Source organism: Anopheles maculipalpis, chromosome 3RL (assembly GCF_943734695.1).
Source record: "Anopheles maculipalpis chromosome 3RL, idAnoMacuDA_375_x, whole genome shotgun sequence".
Taxonomy (NCBI): domain Eukaryota; kingdom Metazoa; phylum Arthropoda; class Insecta; order Diptera; family Culicidae; genus Anopheles; species Anopheles maculipalpis.
This window is the reverse complement of record NC_064872.1, coordinates 27,431,082-27,456,635: the sequence shown is the minus strand read 5'-3', so window position 1 is coordinate 27,456,635 and position 25,554 is coordinate 27,431,082. Positions and strand designations below refer to the sequence as shown.

General features: G+C 45.8%; 1 protein-coding gene across 1 annotated transcript in view; it reads left to right on the top strand.

The window, feature by feature from the left end:
- Positions 1-13,846: 13,846 nt before the first annotated feature.
- Positions 13,847-25,554, top strand: part of LOC126563707 (uncharacterized) — a 28,860-nt gene continuing 17,152 nt past the window's right edge. Inside the window, exons 1-7 of the mRNA XM_050220348.1 lie at positions 13,847-14,100; positions 14,194-14,532; positions 14,638-20,707; positions 20,944-24,416; positions 24,481-24,568; positions 24,846-24,999; positions 25,084-25,423. Of these exons, the coding sequence (XP_050076305.1) occupies positions 14,099-14,100; positions 14,194-14,532; positions 14,638-20,707; positions 20,944-24,416; positions 24,481-24,568; positions 24,846-24,999; positions 25,084-25,423 (10,466 nt within the window). The 5' untranslated portion in view covers positions 13,847-14,098. The remainder of the gene's footprint in view (positions 14,101-14,193; positions 14,533-14,637; positions 20,708-20,943; positions 24,417-24,480; positions 24,569-24,845; positions 25,000-25,083; positions 25,424-25,554) is intronic.

Here is a 25,554-nt window from a genome sequence, read left to right as displayed (position 1 = left end):
TGTGTATGATGGCGTTATGGGTTCGAAGTTTTTGTGGCTTTTTCGAGATTTTCTTTGTCGCGGTTTCTAAAAGAAAACACATGTTGACGGAAGCTACTTTTTGTATCGCAAAAGCACACCCCTATCATGCGAAATACAGCGTGAAAATGTGTGCAGGCAGGCCCTATTGCTGCTACCATTCAGTTACCATAAAAACACAGTTTCACGAGATGAACGACGGAACACCACACGTGTGTATAGCTGTACTATGTGTTTGTGTGGGTCGCTTTTTTTTTTGCTGTGTAGTGTAGAAACAAAACAAAAACAAACCTTCACCCTGGTCTGGCGTACGCGTGCGAGTGTGTGCTGTCTGCTGTCTGTGTGTTTCTTGTCGGTTGGTGAGGCAAGTGTGTGTGTGTGTGTGTGTGTGTAGAGGAAAGGGGGGCTGGTAGGGAAGTAGATGGTGGCAAGGACGTTGAATGAATAGCAGATACACAGAGGCAGGCAGGGTATGCAGACAGGCAGCCGAGCCCTCGTTCCTCGTGCCTAGTGTTGGTAGCTTTTGTATGTGCGTGACACGCTAGAGTGTGCTAAAGGAAAAAGAACACACAAGAGCGCGCGCGATGGCTTGGTCGGTTGGAAACTGTTGCTGATTTTGCAGTAGAAGCGGGCTGGTTGTGGAAGTGTGGAAGTTAGTGGGGTTCGGGGGGCGGTATGGTTGGCTTGGAAACGTTAGGGGATGAATTGGAATGGGTGGTGAGTGGTGGAAATACACACAACACAGAACAGCTGGCGCAAAACGTGTGATCGTCATTTTGCAAAAGAGAGAGGCGGAGGAGGTACGGTGTGTGACACGAGAACGCGCGCCGAACTCAGGATGAGAGCGGGATGTCATCGTTTAGTATGATGGCGTCACTAAGTGGCTGTATGACGTATAACGTTAGAGGTGTGTGTTGTTTATGGTTGGCAAAGTGTGAAATGATCATTTTTAATAGAGTGATTTTTTATGACGGCGGCATGCTTATCAATGACGGGAGATCGGAATAAATTTGACACCTATTGCATGTAAACAGATGTCCATGGTGACAGCTGAGAGTTGCTAGAATATCTTCCTATGACTTGAGGGTGACATTAATGGCAGTTATAAGTATACAGCAAAGATTGACGTTGTGGTGTACTAATTATCAAGACGTCTCACTACTTAAGTTTTCGTTGTATGAATCTTTCTCGTCTCTATACCCCTTCAATGTCTTTTTGAGGTTGGGAAATTAGTACAAAGTAGCTAGAAAGCATGGTGTAATTGAGGCTTAAGAAAAATCCAACACTCTATAGGCAACTGGAAGAAAACGTGTACATTGCTGCATCGACCGGATGGCTTCACACACAAACATACACAAGACACACAGCGGAGGGTTTGGTGTCTCATGTTTGCTCTTCTGTGTGGCATCGCTTCGTTGGAACATGCGCAAGTTGTCGCGAGTCGCAAGTTTGGGAAAATGGGGGCCAGTCTTCATTTGTGTGATGGCATTCTCGGTGCGATACCAACAGTGCCGGCATTCTCTTGCTCTCACCATTTCCGACAAAAATGTACAGTACTCTTGTGCATTCCTCTTGCTATATCTTCCACCACGGGAAATCAAATCCCCTATCACCCCAACCTGCCGCTCTACTACCGCAAAGCAAATTTATCCTTTTCTTTGTTAAGATAGGTGGAGCAGCAGAATCGACTAAGATTCTGTCATATTTGCATTTATTACCATCGATAATTGGTAGCGTACTTCCTTCGAGTGCACATGTGCGTGTGTGTGTATTGGTGTCCGTTTTTATATGCGTCGATTGTATCCAGGTTCAGGGGTGAGAGAGTGGTTAGGATTGACTGACCGCCATTTTTGAACTTCGAGTGCGGTTTTCTCTTTTTGACACATGGCACATGGCAACATTTCCTCCCTCGTGAAGTAGCAGCTACGGTCGCATGTATTTGTAATGCGATGTGTACGAGTACATTGCAGAGGCAGCAGCAATCGATACGATTTGTCTATTTAGGGAAACATCCAGAACAGGGAAATTATTTCATCATTTGTGATTGGTTGTATGGATACTTATTTTTTTAATTTTAATCACCGAGCAACGGTTCGTTTAAAAATATGCTTTTATTTAGTTAATGCTTAAGATATCGATTTGCTTGTTGCATATTTATCTATCTTTGTAAGATGATTAGTTTTATGATATTATAATAGTATAACGTTTAAAATATTACAAACTATTAGCTGAAGTCTAACATAATTTCATCTTTTCAATTACAGGTAATTATCAACAAACAAGAGCTGATAACCATAACATCCAAGTACCAATTTCGTGAGTGACTTCTTTATATTTATTGCAATGCGATATTATTAATTCTCAATCTTAAAAAGCTTCACTGCAAAATGCATATGATGAACCAAAGGCGAATCTGAATTTCCTCCTTTTTCCGGTGCAGTTTAGCGTTTTCAGCGTTGTTTCGTTTGAGGCATGTTGCTCCATTTTTTTTTTGGAGGAACCGTCTCACGTGACACCGTTTGGAGGAAGCTAAAATGGCTAGGAAATGTTTTTACAGGAGTTGAGATTATGTCGATGCCATACTTAGCTGATACTGCATGCAGATAAATCACATTTGGACATAATTTTCTTACCATTTATTCAGTTGAATGAACTATTAATTTCCGCAAAAAATCTTCACCCTAAAGATGGTGACGCACTTCTTCTAGAGGCCTGTCTGGCTCTGGCTTAATTACTTGATGTTGTGATACGAGAAAACAGACCGATCTCCTAGTTTGAACGAAAAACGTTTGTCATGTAAAACTCCAAACCAATTACATGTGCCTTTTTTGGTGGGGTCCTATGAATGATATCCAAACGAAGATCTTTCGAGAAACGTCTAGTATCGTTCCACTCCTTTAGCACGGGAAATGCGGTGGCAATGAAGCCGTTGTAGCAAAGATGATTGGAAACGGGATGTTCGAAATGGGAAGATGTGTTTGTGATGGTATCAGCTTCCGCCACCAGTTAGGCTCTGGGAAGCATCCGCACACTTGAAGAGGAATGCTTTGAATTAGCAGCATCGAAGAATTTTTGCTATTAAAGAAGCATATTGATTCGTTTCAGTAAAGAAACACTCTAAATTGCTGTTTGTTTTTGATGAAAGGTAATGAAAATTCCAGTACCATTTAAACCACACGAATCCTTTCCGTGATTTGTATTGGTATGTGTGTGGTTGCTTGCAGTCTCGCAAAGAAAGATCACAAACCAGTAGAGTGTAGTGTATTTTGCAGTAGTTCTGTATGTACTGCTGTGTACGGTCAGGAGAAAAAGACGTGAATTGGAGACGGAAAAAAGAAAAATGCCCCACACTGGGCAGGATGAGAAAAATGCTGTGAAAAAGCACAAATAGGAGCTTCTGGGGGTGGTTCAAAACGAATGAGAAGAAAAGAAGGAGGAGGAGGAGGAGGATAAATTATTGTTTTGTTAATTTTTAAGCATGCGCATAGAACCAACACAGGGGAGATGCCTTTTTTCGAATGGTGAAATGGCTTTTCGCGAGCGTTGGTCACAAAGTGGTGTGGAAGCTTTTCCGTGGCTGGGGTCATCACCTTTGTACGCGCCGAGAGCCGTTCGTTGTGTTGTGCGTCATCCTCATGCTTTGTCTTTGTTGGGCGCAAAAAGAAAAATATTCACTTGACACACATTTTCACTTCAATTTTCCAATCTTTTTGCAGGCAAAAGGGGTTAGCTATGTTTAAGTTTCATTTCAACACACCGAGATGTGTTTTATGTTTTTGTAATGCAAAAATCGATTATTTTCATTCTTCCTTATCGCATCGGAAACGTTCTGGACCATCGGCGTACAGGGGAAATCACAGGGATCTTACCATCGATTGTTTGGTTAATGATTTTCGCCTTAGCCTTCGTATCCTATACCTCAAGCAGGAGTTCCGTTTTACATTTGTATGTGTCGTCCCTTCCTTTTGCATCGATGCCCTATTGTAGGCAGGTGCGCGGAAACACCAGAAATGCGAGAAAGAAATGCTGTTGGGTTTACAATTTGCCTTCGATATACACACATTTCCCTGTATCGTGTGATTGTGTGCGTTAGGCGTGTGTGAATGTGTTTGTTTGATTCTCGTTTTTTTTATATAGCAACAACTCAAACAAACGCGTTTGAGGGAAGAAAGGAGGAAATACTTTTGAAGGATTCTTATGGCACGGGGGGACGCGCCACACCAGCGGTCGGTTGTGTCGGAAGGGTGGAAGATTATTTGTTTTTTCCCGTCTCAAGCCATTCCACGACAGAAGGGGAAATTGTTCTTGTGGCGAGTGGTGGTCTTCTTCTGCTACCGAGCAAATGAGAAAAAGTACATGATTCCGCATAGGGTTTTTAGCATATTAAGGATGAAAATTCTGGAAGCAGCCCTCTCTTTTTGCGCAATACTTTCCCTAACAAGGAGGGTAGGAGGGTGGATGATGGTTTTTCTTAAAGAAGATGAGCTATTTCCGTTTCCATTGCAAGTGAAATGGACAGCGTGATATGTATTTGGTTCGATATGGATGATGGTAAGGGAACGAAGTCTCCAAATCCACCCGCTCGCTAATGGGAACGCCCTATAGTAGGATGAAATCGGCAATAATGAAGGTACTACTCCGTACCTTGGTGAAGAGGAGCAATGTTTGGATAAATAAAATCTACCCTCAGCGCATGGATTCAGTGGACGATTTGCTTGGGGGATTTTTTGCTATCATCGGTTGAATTATTTCGAGTTTATTCGGGAAGTAATTGAGAAGTGCTTTTGTTTTGTACCTTGTTTTTTGAGTAATAATAAGTAAAGGCCATGCCATCTTTATAGTCATATAGACATAATATAAATTATGAGCTAGGTTGAGCGGATTTCATAATCAGTCGCTAAATTTTAGCAAAAAATCGTTTGAATTATTATATAAAGCGACTAATTTTGGTTCATTCATTCAAATTCATTTGTTGCTTTGGGGACGGCTTGGTTAGTCTTCACACAGTCAGGACCAAAATTCAAGTTCCTTTCAGACAGTTACCCCGCAATGAGGACTGACTGTCTTTGTTGATACTGAGGGGTATCAACAAAGTTTGTCAAGCCATTCGATGATCGGAATGACCTCGGAGGTAGTTAAGATTTATTTAGACGAGGAAATTCCAGTTCATCACCTTCCAACCGTGTGCCAGAGCTGAGAAAATTTATGAAAGAACTTCTTCAATGTGGAGAACTTGCTTGAATGTTGCTCTAAGCAACAGCTTTCTAAGCTAAATATCCTCTTTGGTGCCGGAAACCAGGAAACATAATATATGCACCATCAAGAAGGGAAAATAGTAAAGATTAAAAGGTTAGAAAGATTTAAAAAAAATGACTTCCACAGGGTTGAGATTGTCCATTTGATCACAAATTTCGCATGCAGAGTTTGACAGCCGAAATGATAAATGCACACCGTTATGGGAGTTTCCGGTTTCAAGTCTTAGTTAGCCGTACTCCAAGCTGTGGAGGAAGCCTGCCAAGCTCCACTAAAACATAGTTGTGCATAGTTGACTGTAAAAAAAAAGCAGCGATGGCAGCATTCCTCCCTGCTAACCTTTCCCTATCTGAATACCTTTCGCTTGCCGTTTGCCAATCGTCTTCGTAATTTTTTGTTTAGTTGTGGCATTTAAACAGTTTTGCTACATTTTCTTTACTCTCCTCCCTCGTGTTAGCACTACTACCGAGTTTGCTAATGTTTTAACAATGCGCGCTACGTTTTAGCTTTCCTCTCACGCTATGGTTTTAGATTCGTTTGACAGATATGTATTGAGCTGGAGATGTTGGTATGTGTGTTGCGCGCAGCCGTTTCTTTCTCTTTCACACCAGCGGGTGGAAAAGTTTATTCACCCCCACACCCCCTGGCTGTTAAAGAGGGTGGCCGCGCCAACCGATGGGGTGGTGGAATGGCAAGATGACTAAAGTGTGGACGACGCTTCTTGGATCTTCTTGTGTAGTGCCATCACAGTTCCGCGTGCTCTCGCGTCTATTTGCGCTGTCAAAATCTGGTCAGGCTTGGCGTTGTTTCTGTGCGTGTGTGAGTGTGCGAGTTGTGCCGGCCGGTCGTCAATTGTTTGTTAGGGCCAAAATGGGAGTAAAGAGCCACAAAGAGAAGATGGATTATGGGTAGAGCGCCGCTGCCGCCTGCCCTTCTGCGGCGCTGCTGTTAGTATTAAAGGAAACGCGGCTTTTTTTTCGCTGTTATTGCTCGTACCCCCACGGGTTACGAAGGTAACCGAAGATTATTGCAGTGCGTTTAGAGATGGAGATTTTGGTGAAATAAAAGTGCGCTCACCTAAACTGGATGCTAAAAGGAAAAGAGCGAAAAAGGTGTACGCGAGTTGGTTGCTTCCCGTAAAAGTATAGGCGCCTAAACGTGCTTAGAGTGCGGTTTTTTTTTTTGTTGTTGTTTCTACTCTATGTTTTGTGTTGGCCTTTGGTCGCTCTTGCTCTCTCATCCATTTTTAAGACGTTCGGCTGATGCTTTGCTCCCGTTCGCGTTGCAAGACGAAGGTGGCCTCGCAAAGTTCAACTCCCTTTGACAATTGTACGACGATATACACACAACCCCGTCGTGCTCGCTGCTTCACACGGCTGGACGGCGGCGTCATCTCACAAACACAAACACCCAGCGCGATCGATTCGCAATCAGGTACAATAGAAACTATTGTAGGGTTGTTTCAGATGCGCTGCTGTGACCTAAATGAGACTCATCCTAATTGCAACGATGGGCGCACTTCAAGTGGTTTGTTATGTGTGATATTATATGGCTCCACCATAGATCTGAGGGGGTGGCTTCGGGTAGCGACTTATTGGAAAATTTAAATTGAAGACTACAAGCGTCTAGTCTGAGCTATATAGCGGTTTGAGTAGAATAAGAATTTTGAAATTAGTTATGAGCTAGAGAAGAGAGAACTACCGATTTGGATTTGTAATGACACACTCCACCACCACCACCATGGTTCTACTGCGTGCCAAATGACAGATGGCAGTGCGCAGTGGACAACACAAACACACCGGAGAAAGCATCAGCATAATACGAAAATGTGGTTAGGGGTGTTTGGCTTGTGGGGAGACATAAAACATGATGGCGTGTTCGATTCATCGTATTTCGAATGCGGCTGTATAAAACCTGTTAATTCGATGAATCTCTCCACAAGACGAATCGAATAGAATGAGATGCTTGAAAATTAATAATGCCTACGAAACTAATGAATCCGTATCTAAAAATATCTCTCTGTCTCACTCTTCTCATGAGATGCCCGTGGCACATGTAATTATCAAATATGGCGGACGTATAATTGAGCCTAGCGGGTAAGCCAGCCCTGTGCTGATGAGAAGTTATAGCGAACTTCTGGGTGTAAGAACCCTACTGGAATTTGCTTGTAGAGTGGAAGGCATAATATACATTTTTGCTTGCTTGTCATTAAGTCATATTACGAAATCGTTCCTACAAACGTGTGTAGCGTCGCACTTCAGAATCAGAGAAAAGTTGTCCACCTCGCATACACATACACTGCCCTTTGGACACTTTCTTTCCCAGAGGAAGATACCTCTTTGGCTTATTCTCAATATTCAGATTGGGTGAGTTCGAATCGGTCTCTTCTCTTACCTCTACACCCTTATTCAGAGCGCCTTCGTTCGGAAATCCTCGTACCGTTCACCCTTTGCATGGCACCGCAGCGCGTCCTATTACTTCATTTGCTGGCTTTGTTTTCTGTTGATATTCTTATGCTGTGTTGTGTGCTGTTGCGTGCTCTTTACGCGGCTGGCTGTATGATGTGTGCCTCCTCCTCCTCCTCCTCCTGCTGAAAGACACACCAAGAAAGACTTCTTCCACTCTTGATGCTTTCTTATTGAACTAACTGCCGCCCTGTTCGAAAACATGGACACTCAGATAGAAACTTCCTGGTTTCGATCTATCTATTTGGGGGGCTTTTTTTTACACACAAGTAGGCGAGCGAACGAGCGAGCGCGCGCGCGCTAACCACTTAAGGTAATTTTGCTTCAAATGCATCTTCCTGTGTGCTAAGAAGAATGTATGTGGAGGTTGTGTGTTTTTTTTAATTCTTCATGTGTTGAAGTCAATCGAACAGGGCAAAAGAGGCTGCTAAACGGGATGATAAAATCCATTCTGGAAATGATTTTTTAAATCACCTTTTTTTTACATTATTTTACAAGCGATCGTTAGTGTGTTTAATTTTTAAATGAAACCAATTGTTTAATGACCTGACAGAGAATTCTCATTTTTCGTTAAAACTTTGGTTTTTTGTTAGAATAATGATCGATCCTGGTCACAATATTGTTCTATTTCCATGCTTTGGCAATTAATTGTACAATAACGGACAACAGTTGCAGACCACCTGCTGTTGTGCATAACGTAAAAATGAAATTGTGGAGCCAACTTTCAGCAAGTTGATAAAATTTTTTGAACATTTTATGGAAACGTTCTCATACTTAGATAAATTATTAAATCGATTCGTAAATCTCTATTTTCATTGTGGCGGAATTATGGCCAAAGCACATAAAGCCATAAAATAAGACTATTCTTCAGTTTTGGCCCTCTCTTTTCTACTTTTTTCAACGATAAATTTGGCTGATTATAGAAAAGTTAGCTTGTTTTAGATTACTTTAGAGCAAACAAGCAAAGTGGTTTTAATTTATTGTCCATCAATGTGAATTTTCAACAGAATAATTATAATGTGTCTTTTTATATTTACAATTACGACAACGTGCCGTCATACTTAATATTAAAAAAATGTCTTTTTACACTATGTCAAGAAATACTTAACATATTTCTGGAATATTTGGATTATTTTTTTCAAACCTTGTCTTTACGTTTACCTATGAACGAAGAAAAAAAGGTTTTAATTATTATCATTGGAAATGAGTTCTTTTATTGTGTAATACTGATGGCAAACCCCTTAGCTTGGCGACAATGAACGGGAAAATCGACACACGGCATCACAACATGTCCTTGAGAAGAGCACAAACTCTGTCGAGTATTGGTGGCGTAGAAGCATTTGTGAAAAAAAGAAACCTTAAAGAACATAAAAAAACGATTCATTTTAATTGTATTTGTATTGGTATATTTGAAATGCAACAACGAGAGAGAGAGAGAGACAGAGAGAGAGGACCCGCAATGTGTTCCCACTCCGCATAGTAACATTGCGTTCGACCAAAAAGTAAAGAGGAAGTTTCCAAAGCACAGTAAAAAGGATTAGAAACCCGGAGGTGGGACACTCTAATGGCAAAATAGAACAGCAAAAAGAGCATAAACCCTTCTCACACAGCAGCAGCAGAAGCAGCAGCGCGAGTGAAATGATTAAACGAAACAGTCTTTTACGTTGGAATTATGTGACCACCGTGCGTTGTGTTGCTTTTGGCGGTTATTCTAAAAGGATGTGATGTATTTGTATGTGTGTTTGTATGTAGAGTCCTCACGGGCTGGACAGGATCTGGTCGATAATGTGTGTGTGTGTGTGGATCTTATGGATATGTGGAACGGAAATCATGTGTCAGCAACAGCGCACGGTGGGAAGTCGTCGTGACACAGACAGAAGAAGAGACGTGCAAGGATAGAGAACGGAAGGCTAGAATGAAGACAAGAAACAGAATTAAAATAAACCGTGGATGTATTACTGCAATGAAAATTCTCTCTCAACAGGAAAACTCACACCTGACAAAAATGGCGGATCATTCTAAACGCGCGCGTCCCTGCGCGTCGAAGATGTTTGTGAACGAATTTGGCGGTTCTGTATGAATGGAACTATTATCCACAATTAAATAAATGATACATGAGCTAGATTCAGACTTAATGCAAATAAACACCTCTCACCCTCTTTTTGTCAAATTATCATTAAATTAAATGTTTCCGGTACGACAACGACGACGCCTTGTGATTGCAAATGGGTTTGTGTTTGATTGTGGAGAACCAATGCGAAATTATTCACCACTAACACTGCTTAACAGCATTAAAACTCATGGAAGAACTACGGGGACTGTGGCGCTGCTCATAATTTAATTCTACAATTCTATCTTTGCTTGTTGGTGGTGTATGTGTTGTGTTCGGTCCAAAAAAAAGCACCCACTGGGAAAATGAACAACGGACATCTTCTTAATGGGCATCGATTTGGTAGCCCCAAGATGTGTAGTAGCCAGACCTAGGCGGAAAGGTGTATCGATATGGTAGGCAATTAGATGGCAAAACAGTAATACACCGTGGAAAGGAAGGTGGTTCTGCGACTCGCCGTCCCGAGAATCGACGGATTCTGAACGGGGGATGCTGTGCGCTCTATGTGCTAAAAATATCCATAAGCGTATAGCTTTTCCCATTTAGCGTTCGTTACGTGCAAACTTTAATATAAATGTTGTTTTTTTCATGGCTTCTGTAAACGGTGCTTAAACCGAATAGGTACAGATACGTCAAAACTTACACCCAGCCTATCATCACTTCAGAATATGAGAGGGTGCACCGTGCCATGGTAGGGTATTAAATTTAGACGGTCTACTGTACGTGTTGGATCCGAACACTCTCTCCTCGCTGGTTGCCTGTACGTTGTGTTGAGTAAGCCGAATGGACAAAATCTCATTTCGAATTTCGGATCGACGAAATGTCACTACCGAGGCAAAAAATCGATAATCGAGGACGGCAACACTCCGTTTTCCATCACTCTGCAGCGCAGCTACAGATTATTATAAGTGGTTAAACCGTTTTCCCTTCTGCCAAGTGGAAGTATTGTAGTGATTGGTACAAAATTGGAGCATCTCTCTAGTTGTAGTTCTGCATTTGGCAACAGGAACATTTTTTAAAAATCCCTTATATTTCTCCTGACAAGATTCCGCATTCCATTCGCGTGCACTTCGTACACTTTTACCGTCATGATGCATCATCGAATTGCACGATAAATTTCTCTCCACCACACTCTCTTTCTCGGACGAACATAAAATGTCTAAATAAATTTTTCGACGCCTTGCATCCAACCCACTGTTGGAGAGAGTTCGCGTAACGACAGGCCGAGGCAAATATTCTCCAGCTGTGTGCCCCCTATTTTAATGTTCCTTTTTTTTGTGCCTCTGCTATTCTTTGACTGATTCTTAAATCAATAATTTCGTTCGTTCGTGTATGCTATCGAACCTACGTATGATTCACGCATGAAGGAAGTTTATAAGTTGTAATCGGTAGATGAGAATGCAAAGCTTCTGAAAATTGTATTAAAGGAAAGTGAATGCTGCTTTCCTTTCCTATCAAATCGTTAACACCGTCAAAACACAAAAAGTATTCCTTCATAGTACTTTGTGCCTAAAAGTATGCAAACGGCAAGGCAATGCTTGCTTTGCCAAAAAAAAAACCGTTGAAGTAAAGAATTTTAATTATTAATTTATTACTCCTTATTTTTGGTCTTGGTTCGCTATTCTTGAAGAAATTTTCAACGGAAGACGTCAGTAAAGTATTATAAAATATGTTAAACTAGGCATGCAACGTATTCGGCATTAAAGTAAACATTTCTATAATAAATTACCGTATTACTGCTTCGTTACAGGGTTTACTAGCCCATAGAACAAGCATAAGAAAAGCTTGAACAATTCAGAATTCCAGATGCATAACATTTTCCGACTTGACGGTTAAGCAACGCCGTTTCAATCGATAACACAACTTGCGATTATTTTTGCGACTCTTTCTCTGTACCTTAGTATCATTGGTTTGGATTCGAAACGGTTCAGATGTTCCGTTTAGCATTTAAGATTAATTTCTCGCGACGCTTAGATTGTTTCCTACATCATATACTGATCTGAAACTGAAATATCTGAACTGACCTGATACTGAAAAATCTAATTCAAGAATTCACTTTTGTATGATAAACTATTGTATGAAAAAGTGTCTGACGATGTTTTAAAATAATCGGATATTGTGTTATCAATTGGAACAGCGTAACTAAAATGATGTGATGTGTGTTCCAGTCGGCAAATGTTATGTGTTTCGAATTCCGCATTGTTTGTACTATTCTAATGCTTGCTCTATGGGCTGTTAAATCCTGTATTCTTATTTAAGCTTCGTTGAATGTAGTAAAATCTTTTGTCTTGCACATTCTATTATATTTTTATGGAGGTTTACATTTGTTATGACGTTATTTATTTACAATTGAATATGACGGTCCAGTGCCGTATTGTCATTTGTTATGACGTTACCAAACATTAAATTGCTCGATTGCATTTGAAGGGGGAACCCTACATCGCAGCAAATTCAAAGAAAAATGTGAGGCATAAACTTTTTCTTTTCTTGGTAAAACGGCCTAACCGTATTTGCTAACATCTGCACGGTAAAGCATTATAAAATACGCCAAAAAAAACTCCCTTTAGATCATATCTTTACACTATACAAAAATCCGGTAATGAGGATTTCATTATCCCAGTTGCTTAACTTTAGCAACTCCATTTACTCTTGCAAAACAAAAAAAAAAAAAATGCCGTCTCCAGGCTACATCTGCATGCATCAGCAGCATAAAACCTTATGTCATTTGGGGAAGCTTGAAAGAATTGTATGTGCTTTTTCACATCCTTAAAAAGATTCGTTGTGTGGTTTTTGACTGACGAAATGGCGACTCTTGGGTATGGATGTATGCGAACAATGCTTACGAACGAAAAGAATTTTTTTGTCGAAATAAATTAAAAACGTTATGTTTTCAAAATATGGCGCTTGATTGGATCTTTTTTAAGAGATGGAAGAAGATGATCATTATATAGCAGAATATCGTTCCATACTGAAAAGTGGTTTTTGTTACGATTTTTTATTTCAAAATTTGTTTAAACAAACAATAATATTTACCTCAAAAGCCTGAATTATTTTAGCCATCACACTTATGCCATTTTTTCTCTCTTCTTTTACAGATTTTCAGCAATCTTTCGGTGCGGCAGTGCTCCAGTGATGAAAAAAAAAAATACTGAAAACATGTGCGACCACAAGCTTTGCATTCAAGGACATTTTATTTGTAAAGAGCAACCAAACGATTCCAACGCTCTTTACATTTAAAATGATAGTGTTTAGTTGTTATTTCTGGTTATAGTCTATTTTTTGTTTTGTTTCTAATGTCGACTAAAGCCTTTTTATCTTTATCTCCAGAAAGGGAAACACCGTGAAACAAGTATAAATGAAGAACCGAACAGCGGACACTAGTGAAACCCCGAACCACGGACAGAAGAAGTAGCATTTTAATGTAAAAAAAAAAGGAAAACAAAAAATAGCTTAGCAAAAGTATATAAAAAAGAAATTTGCTTTTCGTTCCGTTTGTTTTGTTTTTGTCCCCGACTGAAGACAGTGAGAGAAGAAAAAGAAAAAAAAAAGACCGTAAACGTAAAAGAGCGGTACTGGAAGAGAAAGCAGCCGTTTTTTTGTGATTTGCTAGCTTTTAACATCCATCAGCACCTCTGTCTCTTTTCCGTACTGTTAAGTAGTAACACAAGTTAAAAATCAGCAACAAGCTCTCCCAACAGTTTTAAAAAGCTTGTGGAGAGGTCTCTCAAAGTGCGCGAAACCGCAATAGAACACGCACACACACTAACATACACGCTTCCATCACACAACCTCCCTACAGCATCGGTAGGGGTCGGTTTTCTGCCACACTACTCCCGAACCTCCCAGTGCGAGAAAATATCCTGTCCTCATGAAGAACGTACAGAGCAACGGTACGACGACGACGACGAGCGCGCTCTCCGGGGACGAAAGTGGCAGAACTGAAACGGACAAGCATACGCGACTGATAAGCAAACGCTAAAAAAGCACAATATTGAGTGTGTGTGTGTGTATGTATGTGTGTGCACGCGCGCGTATGTGTGCGTGTGTGTGTTTGTATGTGTATAGTTAGTAGGATAAGGGCGCCTGTAAGCTCTCCGTATGACGAAACAAGCACGGCTGTGTGGGGATACATATATGACAAGTAGTAGCAGCAGCAGCAGCAGCAGCAGCAGCAGCAGCAGCAGTAGTACGTGTAATCATACAACGATAGAGCGAAGGGTCCACCGATCTATTTTTTATATGCGAATTTAAAATGTAAGTAATACGGATAAGGATATCTTCACGTGTCAGTAAATTAGCGAAATAGACTTATTAACATTTTTTATCATTTTATTGGCTTTATTGCAGGGATGCCTACTACCGATACGATCCGACTGCCCCTCGGGGGATGGGCCCACCGGGTAGTAATGCCGGTGGACCGTATGCGCGGCATCGAGCCCCACACCCGATGCAGCAGCAGCAACCGCCACCGCAGTCGCAGTATCCCTCCTACCATCAGCCTGCTGGTACCGATTCGATGTACTCGATGCCGGACCACAGTGCCGCCGGTATGGCCGGAATGGGTGACGTGGTTTGGGGGGCACAGCCTCCACCGCCACCGCAAGCCAATCCGTATGCGTCCCCGATGGGCTACGGTCTCCCACAAGGACCACCGCAGGGACCAGCGCAACGCCAAACGCCTACTGGGTAATTATGCCTTTGTTTCTGCAATCAAAATGTTTATTTTGTTAATATTCAATGAAAAGTTCTTGCTAATCGCACTTTTTTTTTCTCTTCATTTGTTCGAAACAGATACCGGCAGCACATGGGAGGATACCCGCAACAGGACCCACAAAAGCTGCAATATCCCACGCAGCAATCGATGATGGGCGGTATGATGCCACCTCAGCAGGGTTACGGCTCCTTGGGTCAACCCCAGCAGCAGCAGCAGCAGCAACAACAGCAGCAACAACAACCTCCCCAGCAACAGCAGCCCCAGCAGCAACAACAGCAGCAGCAGGCTCAGCAGCGCGTTTCGCAACACTATCCTCAGCCGGGCCACTCCATGTACCCGGGCGCACCGTCCGCGGCACAGTCCGCGTACGGTGCGTACGGTCCTGCTGCAGCGGCCATGCAGCAGCACGCGGCACGTTCCGCCCAACACGTTTACAACCAGCATCAGCTGGACCCGAGCGGTGGCTACGGGCAGCATCTCGTCAGTGGTGGTCAGGTACCCACAAGCCTGCATCAACTCGGTGCGCCTCAACAGCAACCGCCCGGTGGTGGTGGTGTCGTACCGGGAGGACTAGCTCCGACGCATCCGTCGCAGCAACCCTCCCATCTGCCACCGCAATCCCAGCAGCAACAGCAGCTCCATCAAGGCCACAACAATCAGCAGCAGCAGCATCCGGGGCTGTCGAATCTGGGCGGTGGTCCACAATCATCTCAGCAGCAACAGGGTCAGCATCCGGGTATGGTACACCCGGGAGCCCAGCAGCCAAATGCACCCGGTGCCGGACTGCATGGGCTTGGTGGACCGCTCGGGGTACCGCAGCAGCAACAACAGCATCCGATGTCGCACGGTGCCGGCATGCCAGGTGTTCCCGGAGGAGGAGGTGGTGGAGCAGGCGGACCGGGTGGTGGTGGATACGGTGCAAGTGCACCGCAGCAACAATCGTACCTGCCGAACGCTGCGTCGAAACAACAGCCAACCCAGCACGGTGGAAGCCCCCAGTATCGGGCCCCGTTTCCTCAGCTCTCCCCCCAAATGTCACCTCGTCCACCGCAAATGTCTCCCCACACGCAGATGTCACCGCGTCCGGTAATGTCGCCAGCGAAGCCACCGGGTGGTGGACCGCCGGTCGTCACATCGCAGTCACCCCAGGCCACGATAACTTCCACCCATTCGCCCCATCTCGGTGCGGGGATAGTGGCCGGCAGTGGTGGTATGCAGAGTCCTCGACCACAGTCCGGTACGAAGCTGACAGCGTCTAGCTCGGGTGGTAGCGTAGTAAGTGGTCCTGGTGCTGGTGTAAACACGACACTGCAAGCGCTGGAACAGATGGTAATGCCACCGTCCGGTGCGACGGGTATGGAGTATGCGCAAGCAGCGGCGGCAGCGGCAGCAGCAGCAGCCGCGGCAGCTGCCTATCGAGGTGGTCCACCGACACATCAACAGCAGCAACAGATGGGCGCAAACAATCCACTGTCACCGCTTGGCCCGCGGCTACCGATGTCACCCCAGCATCAGCACCAGCACCAGCAGCAACACCAGCAGTGGCCTCCGATGGCCGCCGTTCAACAGCAGCAGCGTCCTGGTAGTGGTGGCATCAATGGTAGCGCACATCACGGAATGGCAGGCTCTATTGCACCACCGGGCAGTCATATGCCACCGATGCATGCACCCCATGCGCCACCCCACTTACATCCGGGCGCACATGGGCCGCCTCCATCGCATGCTCAGCAACAGCAGATTAGTCAGCTGAACGACATTTCCAGCCTAATACCGCCAGTGTCGCAAACCAGCATGCCTGTGATACCGCCACCACCCTCAGCAACAGGACCGCCAGGTCCGCAGGCTTATGGCAGTTTAGACGATAAAGGACAGCATGGCGTTGTTGGTGGTGTAGATGTCGCTACCTCGGTAGCAAACGTTCAGCAGCAGCAGCAGCAGCAACAACAGCCGGTACATAGTCTGCATCAGCCGCACCTTTCGACCGGGGCACAAGCACCTCAACAACCAAACACCCAAATGTCCGCCATGCAGCAGCAAATGCAACAGCAGCAGATGCTAACCCAACTCCAACCGGGATCACATCTTCCTCCACCATCGGCGGGTCAACATCATGGTCCCGGTGGCGGTGGTCCGCAGCAGCAACAACACCAGCAGCAACCTACGATGCATCACAGCACACTGGCAGCGATGCAACCGGCCAGCGGACATGGCGGCGGAAGTTTGTCGCATTCGATCTCGCAGCAGCTTCACTCGCCGTCATTTAATGACGAGATGCTGATGTCGCCAAGCGGCCCAAATCAGCATTTACAGAGTGTGAACAATAGTATGTCGCAGCAGCAACAACAACAATCTCAACAAATGCAACAACAGTCAAAACAGCAAGCGAATCAGCAGCAAGGTGGTGCTGGTGGTTCTTCACTGAACGATCTACCCTCGATGCAGCATGGCCATTCTCATCAACAACATGGGCATCCGCATCAGCAGGGAGTTGTTGAGCTGCCGCCGATATCTTCGATTACAGATCAGCAACAGCAGCAGCATCATATGCATCATCATCATTTACACCACCATCATCAGCATCAGCAACAGCAACAACAGCAACACCAGCAGCAACAGCATCATCAACATCATCATCATCAACAGCAACAACAACAACAACAACAGCAGCAACAACAACATCAGTCTCAGGCGCAACATCATCAACAGTCAGCTGGAATGGTGGATCCCGTTGCAGATCAGCAACAGCATCATCATCACCAACAGCAACAACAGCAGTCTCAGCAACAGTCTCAGCAGCAGCAACAGCAGCAGCAGCAGCAGCAGCAACAGCAGATGCAACATCACCATCAGCAACAACAACAACAACACCACCAGCAAGTATCCGTACCTCCATCGTCGGATTTCAGCCTCATCGATAGCTTAGCTTCGAGCAATGCGAATGAAGCTCCCACCAGTCTAGGGCCTTCGATGTTGAGTAATAGTGGCGGCACTGGACCTTCTTCGGTGTATGCGCATGACGCTACGCTTACTCCACTGGTACCGAGTGGTGCCGAGGTGATTGACACCCGCCAGCAACAGCAGTCCCATCAGCAACACCAGCAAAACTCACTTTCGGCCGAACAGGCAACGACTGGAAGTAGCAGCAGTAATGAAGAATCTCGCGACAGTATCGTGCCTGCACCGGCCGAATCAAACACGGACGAATCGAAGTCGTCTAATTCGAACTCGCTCATGTCCGGTACGGACTTTGAGGCGCTCCATCACCACCAGCAGCAGCAGCAGCAAAACTCTGGCACAGCAGGAATGCTTGGTCTTGGTCAGGATAATCTGCAAGGAGGTGGTGGTGGTGTGTTGGATGATTCTATGAAGGATTCATCCTCCGCCATGGGAGACGGTTCGTCATTGTTGGATTCGGCAAAGCAAGCGGGTGAGGATACGCTCGGTGGATACCATTCTGATGGAAGTATGCTCCAACCGAGTGGGAACACGGAAACATCTGTAATGGATCAGCAGCAAATGTTGCTTGACTCAGTGGCGTCCGATGTGGTAGCTCCGGCAGGATTAACGGATCTACAGGCGCCGGAAGTGACGACTGCAACCAAGAGTCCTAATGAGCCGCTCGTGCCGACATCCACCACAACTGCCGTGAGTGATAGTACGATATCACCCGGCGGAGAACCAATCATCTCGACGAGCAGCGGTAGCGGCGGACTCATGCCTGGTGTTGGTGGACAACCAACGACTGTTACTGGTTCGTCGGCGGCGGCTACCTATGCGCAAACGTTGAGTGGTCAGATGCCACAAACAATGGCTGGTACTGCAGCACCACCTGGCTCGACAATGTATGGAATGCATCAGGTCGGTGGAACGATGTTGCAACAGCAGCAGCAACAACAACAGCTACAAGGCGTACCACCAGTACCAACAGCGGGAGGTGACATGATGGTTCCACCGCCACCGCCACCCTATCAAACACCACCAATGATGTCGCACAGCCAGGAACGGGCCGCAATCAAGCAGCAGATGCAGGACATGTACAAACTTCCGATGGCGGACAATCAGGAGAAGATGATGCGCCTACAAGAGCGGCTTGCAATGTTGCAACAGCACGAAGCAGCAGACGGTTGCCAGGGTCTTGGTCCACAACCCTGTCTGCTGATGCAACCACCACACCACCAGCTATATCCGGTCGCACCTACGATGACATCAGCCGCAGCAGCTGCTGCAGCAGCGATGATCGATAGTCCACAGGTGACGAGCACAACAGGGCGCGGACGAGGTCGAACGCCCTCAAGCAAACCACGTAAGCCACGGGCCAAGAAAGGTGATAAACAGCAGGGCGGCCAACAAGAAGCGGCAGCAGCCGCAACAGCAACCGTGGTAGGACAGACGGGATTGATTACGTCGGGCGATGAAACATCGCAATCGAATGTGGTTGCACCGTTGTTTTCGACGACAGCTGCTGCTGCAGTCACAGGCATCACAACACCCACTCCAACAACTCTGCTACCCGTATCGGAAGACTCCGTTACAGCTGGAACAGGGCTGCCGGAAGCCAGTCCCGATGGAAGCAGTTTCCACGAGCTAATGTCTCTGGAGAGCAGTGGTGGCGGTGGTGGAATCGGAGCTACCGGTGGTGATATCTCGCAGGACAATCTATCCTGCAGTGGTACCGGTGATCTGGACACATCGACCGATGCCAGTGGTAAAAAGATCAAGAAACCACGAAAGCCACGCGAGCCGAAGAAACCGGCCAAGGGTGACGGGGTGAAGGAATCGGCCACACCGAAAAAGGAAAGCAAAAAGAAAGAATCGAAGGAAAGCAAGAAAAAGAAGAAGAAGAGTGTGGCTTCGAGCGATGGAGATAATTCGCTGTCGATGGAGGATGAACTTCCGGACGGTGGGATTACTGCTGAGCTGGAACATTCCAAATCTGGTACGAACACGAGCGAAACGGACGAGAATCAATCGTTGGCATCGTTGATGAATGCACAGAACTCGAATGACGCTAATGCTGCGGCTCCGAGCAGTGCGACGACCGGTGAGAGTGGTATGGAAGAGGGTAAGGATTCCGTAACGGCAAGCAGCGTAGTTGAGTCAACCGGAAGGGAAGATGGCGATGCGACATCATCCAACGTGGCTGTTGATGGTGAAGAAAAGGAAGTTGAGAAAATGGCCTCCAAAAAGGAGGAACAGGAAGGAGAAGGTGCAGTTGATGATGGAGAAGAACAGTCACCGAAGGGTGCAATCACTACCACGACTGAAGCAAATGAAGGTGGTAGTAATGCGGTCCCAATCGATGAAGTAACGGACTTTGACGATATCCCCGTGTCGAAGATAAGCAAAAGCGAATTGACGAAGGATGAGGACCAGGAAAAGAAGAAGGACGCTCCCGAAGAAGGTGCTGCAGCAGTCGAAGCGGAACCGGAAACTCCGACCAAAAGCAAAAGCAAGAAGAGTAGTAAAAAGAGCAAAGAACCTGGCAATTCGGAAGGTGGTAGCAGCAGCAGTAGTCGAAATCGTAGTCGCCCGAGCGGTGGTGGTAGTTCTTCGTCGCGTCGCAGCGGTGGCAGTAAATCGAGCGGTGGAGGATCGAAGAGTAGATCACGTCGAAGTCGCATGATCGTGACCGAGTCGGATGGTGAAGGTGATGATTTGCTAAGCACGCCGCCACCATCACCTCCACCGGATACGGAAGCGGACAGTTCGAAGCGACGATCGGCCCGTAACACACAGCGCAAGAAGTACGTTGACGATGTGATGTTACGCTTTTCTGATGATGAGTCAGGAATTATTTCACCAACACCCACCGGCAGTCGTAAGGATCGCCGTTCCGATGGTGGTTCGGACCGTAAGGAAGGTGTGGCACTGACGGATGCTTCGCTTGCTAGTGGTGCTAGTGGCGAAGCAGGTGTAGCAGCTCCGGATGGATCGGTAACTGGTGCCAGTGGTGATGCAGGAAGCGGCGCTGCAGCTGGAGCCGGAGGTGAGCTTGCGACGGATGAAAACAAAGTGAGCACATCTGAGGCAGCTAAATTGGCACCGGGAGCAACGGCAGAGCTTGGTCCCGATGGGAAGCCATTGGATGATGCATCGAAACCTAATGCGAATTATGTGTATGTCAACACATCGGAGGAAGATTCGATGGTAAGTGTAGAGAAGTGAAAATTACTGTTTCCATTTTAAAATTGTTAAGAGCTTAGAGCTTGTCGTAGTTTTGAAGTATGTAAAATTTTATAATTCCCTTTTACTGGTGATGAGTTTTCTGGAGTGGATTCATGAATCCACTCCGACTCCGACGCATAAAATCGGATTTAACTCCAAAAAATATCGGTTCGTATGTGTGAGTGTTATTAACAATTTTTTTTTGTTTTCTTTTGCAGGTGGTACAGTATGTGCTGGCAGTCCGCAAAGGACGGCGAGAGCTTAAACCAGACCCTCCTCCACCTCCACCAAAGGAGAAAACTCCCGAACCCGTTGAGGGAGCTTCAGGAGATGCAGTAAAAACCGAACCGAAGGATGGAGCGGAGGATACTGTAAATGGTGAAAGTAATGAAGCCGCTGCCACTACAACAGATGCGGTGGTGAAGGAAGAAAATGAAGACCTTGCAGAGAGTGACAAAGAGAAGGAAAAGGAACCAGCGGTTGACTCCAAAGGTGATGGTGCGGTTGATCACAAAAGCGAAAATATGGAAGATACATCTACGGCTTGTGACGCAGTTCCGATGGACACGGATGTAGAAACCACTTCTAATGCAGAAAAGACCTCCGTTAATGCCATAACGGCTGACAAGAGCTCCGAAAACGAATTAACTGCTGCTGAGATCTCCAAAACCGAAGAAAAGATGGAAACGGATGAACAGCAGGAAACTGAAAAGAACAGTTCATCCGAAGGTGCTGAAGATAAACCGGCTGCAGCAGAAACTGAGCCACAAGATAATGAGCCTACGGATGTACCGAAGGAAAGCGCGGAGACTGGCGAAGAAGAAACTACTAAAGTTGCATTAGAAGATACCGATAAAGTGGAAGAAAAAGCTTCATCCGACAAACCAAATGACGGAGAAACATCGCAAGAACAACCCTTCGCTGATGTCCAAGGTGAGGCTAAAAAACAGTCGACCGAGGAAAAACCTGCAAGCGATGCAGAAAAGATGGAAGTGGATGAAGTTCCATCCGCAGTCACTGAAAGCAAACTGGGCGATAGTTCCACTGAAGTTGTCAAGAAGGAAGAAACATCTGATGCAGCTGAAGCCAACACCGAAGCGAAGAGCACCGAAATCGTCAAGAAAGAGGAAGATGAAAGTGTAGCAACGGAAGAGGAAAAGAAACCCGAACCAGTGTACATCGACGTAGAAGAGTACTTCGTGAAGTATCGCAACTTCTCTTACCTGCACTGCGATTGGCGTACCGAGGATGAGCTGCTGAAGGGTGATAAACGCGTTGGCAATAAAATCAAGCGTTTCTTGATGAAGCAACAGCAGCAGCTAAACATTTTCGAGAGTCTGGACGAAGAACCGTTTAATCCGGACTTTGTTGAGGTCGATCGGGTGCTGGATGTGTCGGAGCTGGTGGATGATGAGGGCAAAACGGTGAAACACTATCTAGTGAAGTGGAAGAGCTTACCGTACGAAGACAGCACTTGGGAGCTGGAAGATGATGTCGATCAGCTGAAGATTGAGCAGTACTATAAGTTTAACAAAATTCCACCGAAGAGTGAGTGGAAAACGAAGAAACGACCACATCCGGACCAGTGGAAGGCGCTGCCGGAATCACCCACGTATAAGGGTGGCAACAAGTTGCGGCCATATCAGCTGGAAGGTTTAAACTGGTTGCGGTACTCATGGTACAAGGGCAACAACTGTATACTGGCCGATGAGATGGGTCTCGGTAAGACAATCCAGAGTTTAACATTTGTTAATTCCGTATACGAGTATGGAATACGGGGGCCGTTTTTGGTGATTGCACCACTTTCGACCATTCCGAACTGGCAGCGTGAGTTCGAAGGATGGACGGAGATGAATGTGATCGTGTACCATGGATCGGCGACGAGTCGGCAAATGATACAGGACTACGAGGTGTACTATCGAACGGAGACGGGAAAGCTTATCCGGGACATTACCAAGTTCAACGTGCTCATCACAACGTTCGAAATGATCGTCACGGATTATCAGGATCTGAAGAACTTTACATGGCGTGCTTGTGTGATTGATGAAGCGCATCGTTTGAAGAACCGAAACTGTAAGCTACTGGAAGGACTACGACAGCTCAATCTAGAACATCGTGTGTTGCTTTCCGGCACACCGCTACAGAACAACGTAAACGAACTGTTCTCGCTGCTTAACTTCCTCGAACCGAGTCAGTTTGCTTGTAGTGAAGAGTTTTTGCGTGAGTTCGGAAGTCTCAAGACGGAGAGTGAGGTGCTAAAGTTGCAGGCCCTTCTGAAGCCGATGATGTTGCGCCGTTTGAAGGATGATGTGGAGAAGTCTCTGGCCCCGAAGGAGGAAACGATCGTAGAGGTCGAGCTGACAAACATTCAGAAAAAGTACTACCGAGGCATACTGGAGCAAAACTTCTCCTTCCTCATGAAGGGTACAACGTCGGCAAACATTCCGAACCTGATGAACACGATGATGGAGTTGCGCAAATGTTGCATCCATCCATATCTGCTCAATGGTGCGGAAGATCAGATTCAGTACGATTACCGGCAGCAGCACGGTGAGGATGCGGAATCATATTACAAAAATCTGATCGTTTCATCCGGTAAGATGGTGCTGATCGATAAGCTGCTGCCGAAGCTGCGCGCCAATGGACACAGGGTGTTAATTTTCAGCCAGATGGTGCGTTGTCTGGACATACTGGAGGATTATCTGATGTACAAGAAGTATCCGTTCGAACGAATTGACGGACGCATTCGTGGCAATCTCCGACAGGCTGCCATCGATCGCTACTCGAAACCGGATTCGGATCGTTTTGTGTTTTTGCTTTGTACAAAAGCGGGTGGTTTGGGTATTAATTTAACCGCAGCCGACACGGTCATCATCTACGACAGTGACTGGAATCCGCAGAATGATCTGCAAGCGCAGGCTCGTTGTCATCGTATTGGACAGCAAAAAATGGTAAAGATCTACCGGTTGTTGTGTCGCAACACGTACGAGCGGGAGATGTTTGATAAAGCTTCGCTCAAGCTCGGTCTGGATAAAGCGGTCCTGCAGAGTATGAACACGGGCCAAAACAAGGACGGTACACAGCGTCAGCTGTCGAAGAAGGAAATTGAAGACCTGCTGAAGAAGGGTGCGTACGGTGCCGTGATGGATGACGATGCAGGCGATAAGTTCTGCGAGGAGGACATCGATTCGATCCTGCTACGTCGTACGCAGGTCATTACGATGGAAAGTGAAAAGGGTTCAACTTTCTCGAAGGCATCGTTTGCTGCTTCGGCAAATCGTAGTGATATCAACATAGACGATCCGGACTTTTGGAACAAATGGGCCAAAAAGGCGGAAATTGATCCAACCGCATGCGAGAAGGACGAAACAGAAGATTTGGTAATTGCGGAACCGCGTCGTCGTACGCAAATTAAGCGTTACGGGCACGATGATGGTGTGATGGACATTTCGGACGAATCGTCCGGTGAACAGGGTAGCGATGGAGAGGAGGGTGGTATCGGGCTGAAAACTCGCAGCAAACGGACGCGCGGGGCTAAGGAGCGTAAGAAGCTACAGCAACAGATGCAGCACGACGATTATGTGCCACGTGATAGGGAAACGCTTGCAGTGCTTGGTGCGGACGAAGTTTCGTACGGCAATTGGGCAAGGTCGGAGTGTTTCAAGGTTGAGAAGGGATTGCTGTCGCATGGGTATGTATCATCGGGGAGGATGATTTGACCCCGTACGATGTTCTAATTTCTCTTCCATTTACAGTTGGGCTCGTTGGACGGAAATTCTCGAACAGGGACAGTTCAAGCGTGGCTGGCGAGAGCAAGACGTGGAGGATTGTGCTCGTGTGATTGTAAGTGTTATGTTTTTCTCCAACATAAAATTAGTCTTTTCTTGGTTCATTGTCGAAGAACATCCTTTGCTCGATTATAATGATGACTGCTATGCTAATATTGAGGAAACTTTAGGTTTTCGCTGAGTAAAACACAATTGAACTTCTCACAATTATAACTGAATTTTAAAATAAAGGATCGAGCAAAGTCCAGGAGAAAAAAGAAAGATATGTTTTTAAAGAATTTTAAACGATTGATAAAACAATATTTTCTCTGTCTCCTTTCTACTTTATACAGCTGCTTTACTGCTTGGAGCGCTATCAGGGCGATGAGAAAATCAAGAACTTCATCTGGGACTTGATTACGCCGAACGAAGGTGGCGAACAGCGCGAAATAGCACGCAATCACAGTGGATTACACAATTTGGTGCCTAGAGGACGCAATGCGAAAGGTAAGAAGAAGCGATGCTGGTTGTTGAAGAAAAATAAACCATTAGACTTATCGACTCTTTTTTTTTTGTTCATCTCTTTCTCAGGACGTAAGTCATCTTCAGCATGTACGACACCGAAGCGTGAATCGTCAAATTCCACTGCTACGGGAAGCAATGGTGGTGGCGGCTCGCCAGTAGTATCGCAACCAGCTGCTGGATCAACCACACCCGCCCCCCAATGCAGTGGTACAGCCGACGCGAACGAAGATGCATCCTCCAACTCATCCGGTACAAAGGCGGAAAAATCAGCCAAATCCGGCTCGGACACTGGCGGCACAACAACACCCGTATCCGATCCACACCACTGGAGCAAGGACGAAAAATACGACACAGAGACGCTGCTCGACATCAACTACAAGAAGCATCTTACCAGACATGCAAACAAGTGAGAGAGAGAGAGTGTGAAGAGACAGTTAAAAGCGCTCGCGGTAGCGCAAAAGGGTGCATCTCCATTGGGTTGGCTTGTCATCTTCATCCGTTCTGTCGCCTGTTTGCTCCGTTTCGCTCTTAATACCA